Source organism: Seriola dumerili, unplaced genomic scaffold, assembly GCF_002260705.1.
Source record: "Seriola dumerili isolate Sdu_G_001 unplaced genomic scaffold, Sdu_1.0 BDQW01001815.1, whole genome shotgun sequence".
In the NCBI taxonomy this organism is placed as follows: Eukaryota; Metazoa; Chordata; class Actinopteri; order Carangiformes; family Carangidae; genus Seriola; species Seriola dumerili.
This window is the reverse complement of record NW_019176070.1, coordinates 620,898-633,811: the sequence shown is the minus strand read 5'-3', so window position 1 is coordinate 633,811 and position 12,914 is coordinate 620,898. Positions and strand designations below refer to the sequence as shown.

The window sequence follows — 12,914 nt, the reverse complement described above, 5'->3', positions numbered from 1 at the left end:
AGCTATCCAAGCACTTTGTTTTATTATGTGACCCTTTTCTTTCTCTGTCACTCTTTTCCTGCTCATCCACACTCCCAACCCCCACAGGGGCCTCCAATGGCCCTGTCGCCTGTAACAGCCTTCCCCAAACTACATCACGTTCTGTTGCATCAAGCAGGGTCCGCCGCTCACTGGTGCAGTGGAGGACGAGTGTCGGGGGGGTGGGGGGGGCTCTGCTAGTTTCAATACGATCTCATTAGCATCATCGTAGAGAAGAGACAGATATTAGACTTCAGATAGTGAAACTCATTAGAGAGGAGCCTGGACTCCCTTGAGATGCTCACACACACACACACACACACACAAAATATGGTTTCTGCTACACCAACTCCTAATTTATTAATCATAATATTCTAATGACCCTGGACTATGCCAGGCTAAATGACCTCATTACACACTCATTCGGGGGTTAGCTTCTTCTAAAGCAGTAGAGTCAGAGGTAGTCTTTACTGTTGATGTGACCTTTACACTGCTACACTGTAGTAAGCAGCAGATGGAGATCCTGTTGACAACAGGTTTTATTCATTGGAGATATTATCCGATTCCCCTTGAGGTCTTGCAACCAATTAGAATCAAAATGTGATTCTGTTTGGAGAGACGTGGAGACTCACTCCCAATACAGAAAGCATGCTGCCGCACAGCTGGAGAGTAAGTGAACTACAAATAATTAAAACAGCTGCAAAAGCAAATCATCTGGACACTCAGAGAGCAAGAAAGAACAGTAATTACCCAACCGTTTTCTCTGCACAGTGAGGATTCCATTAAAGGAATAGTTCAACATTTTGGGGGACTATATTCTTATATGTTTTCTTTCCAAGTCAGAGGTCAGGAAGATCAATACCACGCACATGACTGTGAATATGAAGTGTCAGCTTAGCTGAGTGTAAAGACTGGAATCCTGGGGCTAATCCGGCTCTGTCAACAAGTTGTGGTTTTACTGGAAGTTACATGCAAAGAAATAATTCCAGCATATGACTCCCCATAAAAAACAAAACTCTACAACCTGGAGAAAATTCTCTGAAATGAAGTGTGCAACCTACAGTGTGCGGGACTCCTGGTTCCCTTCCCATATTTAGACGTGCAAATGACTGCTAATTAAGATTTCATACTTTTTTTTTTCTGAAAAATTTGCCTAACACAGGAGAGATCAAAGCAGAAGGTGGATCTTTATGTGAAGACAGATGGCCAGCAGGAGTTTCTCATTCTGCCTATGGCCACACCTGCTTTGTTGAATTACTGCTGGGCTCACATGTCAGGATTCAATTATGGCCAAGGCAGCTGTGCATACTGTTGTCCATACAATTTCTCCCATCTGTTAAAATGTTCCTGTTGCCAACAGCTCTGCGTCAAAAAAGTCCACTTGATAAAGGAGGTTTTTAAACAACAACAGAAAATTGATTATCCCTTTTTTTTTTTTTGGAAAGGTAAAATACCAAACATTTACAGATCTGATGAACTGCCAGCAGCTGACCTTAGATAAAACACACTACAGCAAGTATTCCAGCTGCTGATAAACTAACAGCAACAAAGTGCCACTTACATAAAATGTGAAAAAATCTCTTTAGGCAGTGTTTGTATGCATCCTAACACATCCGCCTTGGAATGCACTTTCACACAGATGTCCTCTTCTCTTGTTCGCCTGTCCTACAGTCAAAACACACACACGCACACACGCATGTGAAACAAACAATCTTAGCCACAGCACATCAAACAAACAAACTCGCATTGGCATGAAAATCCACCACAGATAATCTGACCACACAAAAAAGTGCAGTCACGGCCAACATGTTTATTTACAGCACGTCCTCACACTGGCGGAGAAGACAGGTCGGACATGTTGGTTTTTAAGGAAATCCCATTGTTTTCTGGCTCCCATAATGGACAACAATATATCCACGTTTACCTGAATGGAGCTGATTGAGGGATTAATCTTCGAGCATACACCCTGGCCTTCTACTTCTATTGCTGGACTCGCTGTTGATTCACTGTGTTCAAACAGATTCAGGTCTCCGATACATCATTGTTGTCAGCGCTAACCAAATCACCGCTCTGCATGAAAGGAACCCCCTCGGGTCTCCAAAAGAGACACTAGACTTTTCTATCGCTACTTTTCTCAGAGCCAAATATCCACGGAGGTGTTAAGAGTGAAAAGAGAAAAGAAAAACATGGCTCCATGTTTAACAAGGCTTTTGTGTTTCTTTGCTCCTCTTTTATTTTCCTGTTTTCGAATAAAATAAAAAAAATCTCATTCTTGTCATTTTTTTTTTTTTGTTACTGTTATGTCGCTTCATCCCACTCAAAGCCCCTTTGTTGCTACAAGGGTGTTTTTGAAATGTATCTTACAGAATTGAAAGTGTGTACGTATTTTCCTCTGAGTGTATTCTTTTACCTTGTTCTGTTTGCGCTTTCACACCCAACAATAGGACTGACAAATGGAGACACCCTCAAAAGCTTCCTCAAAATGACATGACCGATTTTCCACCTCGTTTCACCACAACAAACCTGCTATGATACCGCGGCATTGTCGCCGTGCTGCTTTTGTAGCGGCACAGTCAGTTCTGTGATCCCAGCAGACGCTCTGCTTTTATATTGTAGCCCTTCTAACCCCGTTTCCGCTCTGTTTTGTTTTTAGGGTTTTTTTTTTTTTTGTCTCTGTGTTCACCTCTCGCTCTCATCCCCACCCATGAGGCAGGGCAGGAGAAGTGATGGTTGCCAGTGAGTGTATTGAATTGTATGGTAATTGTGCTGAGAAAAGGGCACACGGTGCAGATGTGCTTCTAATGAGACATGGAGGAAGCGCGCTGACCTCTCCAACCGGTGGGCTGAGGACATTTATCATCCCAAACACACACTGGTTGAAGGGGTGGGGGTGAGAGAGGGTACACCACCCTCTATTGGAGGCAACACAGCACTGCAGGTGAGGGAGGAATGGAAAGAATAAGCGCGAGACAAGACAAGAAAAAGACACAATAATGAAGGCAACAAAGAAAAAAGCACAGAAGGAGAATTGTATTGCAGTGTTCAGCACTAAAGCCCTGATTGTTTGCAGCTTCATTGTAAAGCAGAACTGTCTGCTCCAGATAATTGATCTGGCTATATTTTGTACACCATAAGCGTAAACCACATAATCACTGCAGTCACTACCCCTGAGCCCAGCATGTTGTCAGGCAGTCAAGGATGTCCCACTGCGGCTCTGCAGCACTCCCAATTTCTGTCTGAGAGAGAAACACAACAGGAAAAGAAAGTGATGGATGAATTTGAGCTCCAGTCAATGACTGATCCTCACAGTCCACAGCCACAAACTCCGAAACTATGGATTTTCAACCAATCAGTTAATGTGGGTAACCACATATAACTACAATCTGCAGTACGGGTGGTGTGAGTTGTTTGCGCTCAGCAGTTTATTTCCTCTGTTTTGCTTTTGATGTTTAACTTTGATTAAAAGGAAATAGATTTCAAAGAGCAAAAATTAGCCTAGAAAGTGCCAAACTGCACCCTACATAAAAACATGATTTAAAAACTGCCAACAAAGTGCTTTTAATGTAATAGTTCATTTTGGTTCTTGGTTGTTTCATCACAACTGATTTTGTAGGAATATTTTTGTGAATCCCTTAGCAGGTTACCAACTTCTCAATCCTGAAAAACAGGTCACAAATATTTCATTTTTGACACTTGTTGGGGACTATTTTCAGACATGGATTAATACACGTTTTTCTCCAGGGAGTATTTACAGCAGCAGAGCAGCGTACACGTACAGTGGCATTGAGTGAATATGAACTGCAGTGCCCATGTTCGTCAGAATGAAGGAACATGTTATCCAGCGCAACAGTGTGACTCACTTATGTGTTTTTAAATAGGTGTCCAACAACAGTGGAGAGGAATAAGCTATACCTGAGTAAATCCATTTGGTGATTTCATGGGATTTGTTGATGAAAACCAAATTCTACACTTTCACCACCTTTATCCTTTAGTCTTAAGTTGAAAAATATACCAGTGTGAAAGAACAGTGTTGGTTTGAAAGAAGTGCTATGCATGTGTTTTGGATAAAAATTGCGAGAAAGTCACAGGAACATCTTCAACAGTGTGAACAATATCACAAAGAACCACCACCAACTCGGCTGTGCTGCACCTCCGCATACCTGTATTATTCCCTTGCTTTCAACAACAGATTTGTATCTCAACAGCACTCACTGTGTGGCCACATTCACATCAATATTCACATGTGATCATCCTGAGCCAAAGCTTCTCAGTGGTAATTTGGAAACATATTTAGTATAATTCAGAACATTACCCACTGAAACTGGAAAGCTTTTCTGCCCGACCCAGAATTGCTATTCAAGCTGTTTTCATCCACACTAATTTCCAGCTTCCATAACGGTTCTTTCTTACACTTCTCTACCGGAGTGGAGCCTTAAATCTGCACTTTGAAGTGAGGCTAGTGTCTGAAGTGCAAACACATAAGAGGGAGATGGGGGAGTTTTAAATGCAGGCTTGGCCAAAATATGCTCAAGGAAAACCTTGGATCTTACCCCCAGCTACCCCTTCCTCATGCTCAAATTGGGCTCTCTCCAGCCTTGTTTTAATTGTGTGGCCACCAAACAACAAACATACTGCTCAAGAAATATAAAAAAAAGGATGGTATACTTTAAAAAGAACTTCATACTACAGATTTATCCTTTTGTTGTTCAAACATATGGCCTCCATACTGCCTCATAAGTTGCTTTAAAGTTGTGTTTTTGCCATCATCTGAAGAATGGTGCTACACTACATGTTATGTTTAGCTCTGCGGGCCACTTGTAGAACCCCGAGTGTGAATTGTATTTTTCAAGACAGCATGTGTATATGTATGTGTGTCTTGTGTTGTTGAAGAAGGTGTTGCATCGCGTTTTGACTGTGACAAAGAATATCAGACAGAGAGAGAGAGAGAGAGAGAGAGAGAGAGAGAAAGAGAGAGAGGCAGCGGCTTGATCAAACCCAGCACTCAGCAAATCAAATAAGTTTGGAGGATTTTATTTTGCATTCATTGTTTTTCTGCTTTGTTTGCATCTCCATCAGCTGAGAGAAAATTATTTGCTTGGCCCTGGCAATCTCTGCAAGAGGGGCTCCATATTGCAAGAGGAAAAATAAATTGCTTTTTTGCGCCAGCATCATGGTTCTGTGTGGATGTGAGAATGAATTTCAATAGTGCTGCGATTAGTTTCATATCAGATTCTGAGATGAGGGATGCGTTGCTTTAATTTTTATGGGGGGGGTAGCATATCCATATAGAGCATCTGCATGTAATACTGCAGAACCATTACAACTTCCTATTAACTATTTGTCTAACATGTTTTCTTTTACACCTGATGAAAATGTACAATTAATTTCTCAGTCTGTTTTTCAGTCCCTTTTTCCCTCCCAACACCAAACACTCCTGTTAATGGATGATAAAGACCAATTTCCCTTATGTTTCCCCCCCATCGCTTTCTCTCCATCTCCTATAATCCACTTCTTCCTCCTTGTTTCTGCTCTATTTTTTCCTCATTCCTTTTCCACCTTCTCTCACTCATGTTCTCATGTTTCTTTCTCTTTATTCATAGTCTCCCTGTTTTTATCATCTTCCATTTCTTGTCCTTTCCTGTAGTGTTCACATTTTTCCATGGTTTTAGTTTTGCCTCTTCCGTTTCTTTCCTTTACCTCATCTATTTTGCTGCTACTTTCTCATCCCTTATACACTTTATCCCCCCCACCTTATTCGGTCTTGTTATCCTTTCGCTTGTGCCTCTCTGATTGCTACCTACCTATCATTCTCCACCATCCTCTTTTATCTAAATCCACTCCTGACACACATCTTCTCCCTCTCTCCTGTTGCAGAGTGGAGGCGGCGGGCTACCAGCGAGTCCTGCAGGTGGACCTGGAGGTGAACGGGCTGATGGTGACTCAGGGGGGCAGGGAGGTGACGTGGCAGGTCGAGTATCCGCTCACCCGCACCCTGACCAGCGAGGTGCAGACCCGCATTCGCCTGGCACCGCAGGACTTGGGTGGCATTGTGCCGCTAGCCATGGTGAGAGGGGGAGGGTGGGTGAGTGGATGAGCTGTGGAAGTGGAAGCTTGTGTGCTTGCTAATATTAGTGCATCTGTAAGTGTTGCAGTGGCTCTCAATTAGTCCTGTAAAGTCCGTCTTAGTGCAGGTAAAGGCAGAAATACAACATGAGGACAAACAATGCTTGGTTCTGAGGATGTGTCTTATTTTGAAAATACTGGGAAGATCTGACAAAGCATCCTCATCCTTCCTCTGATATGCACAAGAATATGAAAACTGCAGTGGTCATTCACATAATCAAATTCTAACAGAACAACATGGATTTTAATATAAACTTAATATTTAATAATTAACTTAATATAAACCTTTTGGAGCTCTAAAATTTTAGGCCCAGTCTGAAAAGAACCTGTGGAAAACCTGTCCAGGCCAGAGCACAAACATTTATTTTAAATAAAAAAGGCACCTGATCTGAAAGGGACCCAAGTACAGAACCAACAATAACTAGATCCGATTCCAATCGAAGACCAGGGATGGAAAGAAGCAAAATGATGTGAACATGATGTGATGATGATGACACACCACATGATCAGAAATGATCGAGAGTCCACTCAGACCCACTTAGATGTTAGATACGCAGACCTGAGACCTGCAGCAACCTAAATAGCGCCCCATTAATCCAAAAGGGACTGAATATAATTCTGGTTGTGCCTTGGTTAGAAAATATTGAGTGGAACCATTAAGATTCCAAACAAACATCATAGGGTGCAGCCAGAAAACATCCGATGTTCTTTATTCTTTTGGCCACGCTCTAGCACACTGGGCAACAGCCATTGCTGCACAAATGCAACATTGACTATAGGAGGTTAAAGTGCTGACGTTCAGCTCAGGGTGTGAGTGTGTTCCATCCTTACTTGATGAACAGTGTAGCACACATTTAGTCCTTTTTATCCAAAGAACTGCGATTTCAGGACAGTGAGCCGAAACATACCAACCATGCTCTTGACCGGCCGAGTCAGTCAGCTGACCTAACCTAACCAAGTATGTTTTTCACCTCCTGAAGACCAGATTGAAGGCAAAAAGCGAAACCAAAAGAAGATAGTATTGTCTTCTAATATCTAGCAGTCACAGACCTCAGAACTCCCTGAATGAATAATTTTTACTGAATATTAAACCAGATTGCTTTGTTTTTAAGCTGTTAACTTCTGAACTTACTTGTCTCTCCCCAGAGCTGAGGAACAAGGTATAAAAAGGGCCCATAATTTCTACGCCATTCAGCTGATGTCGGTATAAACACAGTCAGATTAAATCTGAGATAGCCACTGTTTCATTTCAAATCCAGTGTGCTGGAGCACAGAGGCAACACTGCCTTCAGACTCCCTGACCTCCTACCTGTAGAGGCAGAGGAAGAAACGATAAGGAAAGTGAAGTAAACCTCAGATTTTGACAGAGCAAACTAGACAGCTAAACAAAATAGATGCTAGACACCAACCTCTTTATATGACATTTCCTAGAATGACTACTGTAACATTTATCTAAGGAGCAACAGAGATAGTCAACAAACACAATGTTTCTATGTAAAGACCATATTTTCCAACATTATGAACAAACTATTTTTATCATGTATGTCTGCACACCGTTAGACTCAGTGACTAGCAGCAGATATAGTTCTGTCTAAGAAGCATCCTCTACTCTGTGCTGAGGGCTTCTTAGCCTCGGCACCATGTGGTATTGCACAGCTTGTTGTGGATTTCTGCTCGCTCCGAGACAAATCTGGTGCAGAATGGGCTGTGCCTTTTTTTCTGACTGAGCATTTAGACTCTTGACTAATGGTGACAGAAGAAATTATGATAAATTATTCCAATCCAGTGGCCTCTTCAAAAAATAGTCTGGCTCAAGTATTTTTAACACAATGCTCGTCCTTTTTAAACAGTCCACAAACTGTCAGCTCTTAGTTCTCAATCGGCCTTCAGCTGGCTGACTGAGAAGTTAATTGTGTTTGGATTTAGACAGTCCAAACATGGTTGAATTGGCGAGGGGCTTCAGATTGCTAATTGCATTATGTTAATTACTATGTAAACGTGATAAATTGTTGTATAATTGTTTCTTCCAAAATGAAAGGAAAACTATTCAGTATGCTGGGAATAGATAAGAATAGTTTTAATTTTCCTCTCTGATAATGGCCACGTAAAAATCAGATGCCTTCGAGCACTTTATAAACTTTTATTATGGCAATTTGGTGAAGCAGCAGTTCAGCACTGATTTATAGTTTTCTGGCCACTGGTGTAGCCTTGAGACTTTGACTACATTTCTCAACTTTTAATGTCTTTTTAAAAATGAGCAGCTTTCTTTGTCGGTGTGGAAATGGCATTTTGATTTGATTAATAGACAAACTGTGTGTTGTCTAATGGACTAATGACTATGCACATCTGGTCAACAGGTGTGTAGGGAAGTGTAATCAATAAATGTTGAATTAGAAATACAGCAAAAAACATTTACAATATTAAATGATCATTATAACCACCAGATTAGATTTCATTCATTGAATCAGGGCCGTCACAATATCGGTTTTTCACTACACAATTATCATGGCCAAAAGAATTACAATATTATTGCGATATCTATAGAAAATTTGAATAATATTTGAATTTATATATGTGTTCCTGCTGCCAGTCAATTTCATCTTGTACTATTGTGGGATTTGTCTCTTTGTTGGCAAACAAATTCGTCTCAAATACAAGTGCAGGGAGGTGGAGAGAGTGTGTAACCGTAACTGTGGAAAAGCGAACAAGACAGCAACAACTACAGTTAATGGATAGTGAAAAGGAAACCAGATGAACTGATTAAAAAAAAAAAAAGATCCACAAGGCAAAACATCTGACATCATGATATTATACATGTATTATTAACACAGTTTCAGTATTTCATTTTTTTTTTTTTTTTAAATATCAGTTATTGTCAATACCAGTATATTGCAACACCCCATTAATTTGAACATTTAATCATCAATTGAAGTGTTGAAATTCGGGGTCTCATCAAGGTATGCGTCTTAAACTGACATTTTAAAGGGTTACATACAGATGATGCTAAAAACTGCCAGAAATTCTGCATTGATCATTTAACAGAGCCTAAGCAGGAAAAATGTTTATCTGGTGCATCTATAGCAGCAGGTTTGTCATTAGGATGCCAACACTGCTACAAACAAAGCTCCGGAGCAGGTTGCAGACAAACACGTATGCTTCCTCCCACTCAGACAAACAGCTGTGAACTCGCACTGAAGTTGATTAACCTCAAAATATGAGAAGGGATTGAGTCATTTTTCTAATGGTGAGCACAACTGACCAAATGATGGCAGATAGTGGAAATAAATAGGTTTTTAAACTGGATATAAAAACACCAGCAGAGTGCAGCTCCGTAAACACAAGAGAGAGATTGTTCCAAGTGAAGAGATCAACCAAGACACATGTTTTTCTGCCTGAAGTTTTATACGTGGCTGTTGAGACACATGAGGAGATTTGTAGAGGTGAGGTGAAGTTTTATCTAGAATGAAGTGGGATGGCCTGCAGGGAGGAGAGGATGAGTGTTCCCTATGTGGGCACGATTCTGCATGAAATCTCAACATGTCAAGGCTGGATAAGTTAAATTTCCTTTTGTCTTCGAGTTTCTACATAATAAAAGTTTACATTTTTATTAACTTATTCCAAGTTAGAGTAACTTATGACTTTACACTGCCACAACTTTGATTTTTTACTTTTGTACTTTTGTACTGTGACTTTTGGCCAAGTAAAAGTAACTTCATTTTACTTGCTTGTACCGTTAAAGTTTTGTACAAGCTGACACTTAAATAGCATTGTAAAGAATATGAAATTCCTATTATTAATGTATCCATCTGTCTAGTGGAATATAAAAACCAAAGGCAGAGCGTTAGCTGTGGTTGGAGATACTCTTTTGCTAATGATAAGATAAGATGAGATAAGATAAACCTTTATCGATCCCACACCAGGGAAATTCACTTGTTACAGCAGCATAGAGAACAAGGTAGAAGAAGAAACAAGTACAACCACAGCATAAAGCAGAAAAATTACATCTCAACATAAATAAGGAGGTATATACATAAGTACTTGCATTTGTAGAGATTTGTAGAGATATTTAAAAAGATATTTACATAATGTGCCAACAGAGAAATAAGTGATAGCTATCACTGATATCATCACCGCTATAATGAGAAATTTAGACAATGCAGGCTTGATAACCATAAGCCATAGGCAAATAGCATGTTTCTATTCCTGTCATGTGGTCTGATGGTGAATATCAACAGCAACGAGATGATACAGTATTACGAGTGTGACACTACAGTAGACATCTCATCATCTTTGTTGTGCTGCATTCCTCTGTGGCACCTCAGCATATGAGAGATGACCCATAGCGGCCCTTCGGAAGGGAGCGACTCAGAAGGCTGGGGCTGACATATGTTACTCAGCGTGACGAGCCGAGTCCGTAGACACCAAACTTGTGGACTTTGGACAAACTTTTCCGTTGTGACATTCACACTAGTCTTAATGGTGTGGCAGCTCAGCATATGAGAGATGACCCATGGTGCCCCCCCCCCCGGCACAGGCATTGCGCCCAGCAAGCAGAGCTAGCCGCCCGGCGGCGCCCGGCACAGGCACTGCGCCCAGCCACCCGGCAGCCCGCCGGCGCCCCCCCCCCCCCCCCACCCTGACACAGGCATTGCGCCCAGCAAGCAGGGGTAAAGCCGCCCCCGGCCATGCAGCGCCCCCCCCCCCCGGCACAGCATTGCGCCCAGCAAGCAGAGCTAGCCGCCCGGCGCGCCGCGGCGGCCCAGCACAGGCACGCCCCAGCACCGGGGCCCGCCGGCGCCCCCCCCCCCCGACACAGCATTTGCGCCAAGTAGCAGAGGTAGCCGCCCGCTGGCCTGCCAGCACCGCCCCCCCCCCCCGCACAGGCATTGCGCCCAGCAAGCAGAGCTAGCCGCCGGCGGCCCGCGGCGCCGCGCACAGCATGCCGCGCAGAGCTAGCCGCCGGCGGCGCCGACACAGGCACTGCGCCCAGCCACCCGGCAGCCCGCCGGCGCCCCCCCCCGACACAGGCATTGCGCCCAGCAAGCAGAGGTAGCCGCCCGCCGGCCTGCAGCGCCGCCCCCCCCCCGGCACAGGCATTGCGCAGCAAGCAGAGCTAGCCGCCCGGCGGCCCGCCGGCGCCCAGCACAGGCACTCGCCCAGCCACCCGGCGGCCCGCCGGCGCCCCCCCCCCGACACAGGCATTGCGCCAGCAAGCAGAGGTAGCCGCCGCCGGCCTGCAGCGCCGCCCCCCCCCGGCACAGCATTGCGCCAGCAAGCAAGCTAGCCGCCCGCGGCGCCGCACAGGCACTGCGCCCAGCAAGCAGAGTAGCCGCCCGCCGGCGCCCCCCCCCCCGGCACAGGCATTGCGCCAGCAAGCAGAGCTAGCCCGCCGCGGTTGCCGCTGGCGCCCGGCACAGCACTGCGCCCAGCACAGGCATGCGCCCAGCACAGGCACTGCGCACAAGCAGAGCTAGCCGCCCGGTGGCCCGCCGCGCGCCCGGCACAGGCACTGCGCCAGCAAGCAGAGGCTAGCCGCCCGCCGGCCTGCCAGCGCCGCCCCCCCGGCACAGCATTGCGCCCAGCAAGCAGAGCTAGCCCCGGCGGCCCGCCGGCGCCCAGCACAGGCACTGCGCCCAGCACCCGGCGGCCCGCCGGCGCCCCCCCACACAGGCATTGCGCCCAGCAAGCAGAGGTAGCCGCCCGCCGGCCTGCCGCGCCGCTCCCCCCGGCACAGGCATTGCGCCAGCAAGCAGAGCTAGCCGCCCGCCGGCGCCCGGAAACAGGCAACTGCGCCAGCAAGCAGAGCTAGCCGCCGCCGTGCGCCCTCTCCCCCCGGCACAGCATTGCGCCCAGCAAGACAGAGCTAGCCGCCGGTGGCCCGCCGGCGCCCGGCACAGGCACTGCGCCAGCAAGCAGAGCTAGCCGCCGCGGGCCCCCCCCGGCACAGGCGCATTGGCGCCCAGCAAGCAGAGCTAGCCGCTAGCCCCGCCCGCCGCCCGCCGGCGCCCCCCACCCCCGGCATTACCATCAGTTTGTGTTGTGTTATTTTCTATAAAATAAATGGAGTATCTGTGGTACTTCAATAAACACATGTGAAGACTTTTTTATTACTTTTTTTTGCAAATCAACAGGTGGTGCCAAAGCCAAATGAAGGGCAGCTACAAACAAATTATCATTGTAATCTCCACAATAATACTGGTTGTCACCCTGGCCCATATCATTTCCTGTTATAGACTAACCTCGGCCCCCCATCTCAGAAAGGAAAGTTGATGTGGCCCCCACTGAAAAAAGTTTGGGGACCGCTGCTCTAAAGCTATGTTTTTATTTCTTTGTTGTAATCATTTTCAGTTAATTGGCATTAAATAAAAATAGTGCTCATGTTTTGACAGTGTCAACAAATAATTCAATTAAACTGCAGATTTGTAGAAGTTGAAGAATCTGTTCAATAAAACTCTTGCTGATCATTTCTGGCCCACAGTCCTTCACAGAAAAACACACACACACACACACACACACACACACACACACACACACACACACACACACACACACACACACACACACACACACACACACTGCAAAACATGAAATACAGGGCCTTTCCTACACATGTCTGTATTGATTTGACAGCTGCTATAAACTGTCCTCAAGGATAAGTGACTGAAATTGCGAAAAAAAAATATATTTACCAACGGAGAAAGGCAGAGGTCTTGAGAACTTAAAAAGTAAAAAGAGAGGAGAAAAGACACGAGTCTGAGGAAGTACAAAAACTC

General features: G+C 44.9%; 1 protein-coding gene across 1 annotated transcript in view; it reads left to right on the top strand.

Annotated features, from left to right (window-relative positions):
- The window catches only part of LOC111238960 (transmembrane protein 132C-like), a 138,694-nt gene that overhangs the window by 94,257 nt on the left and 31,523 nt on the right, over positions 1 to 12,914 (top strand). The window contains exon 4 of the mRNA XM_022768696.1: positions 5,893 to 6,082. Coding sequence (XP_022624417.1) covers positions 5,893 to 6,082 — 190 coding nt within the window. The remainder of the gene's footprint in view (positions 1 to 5,892; positions 6,083 to 12,914) is intronic.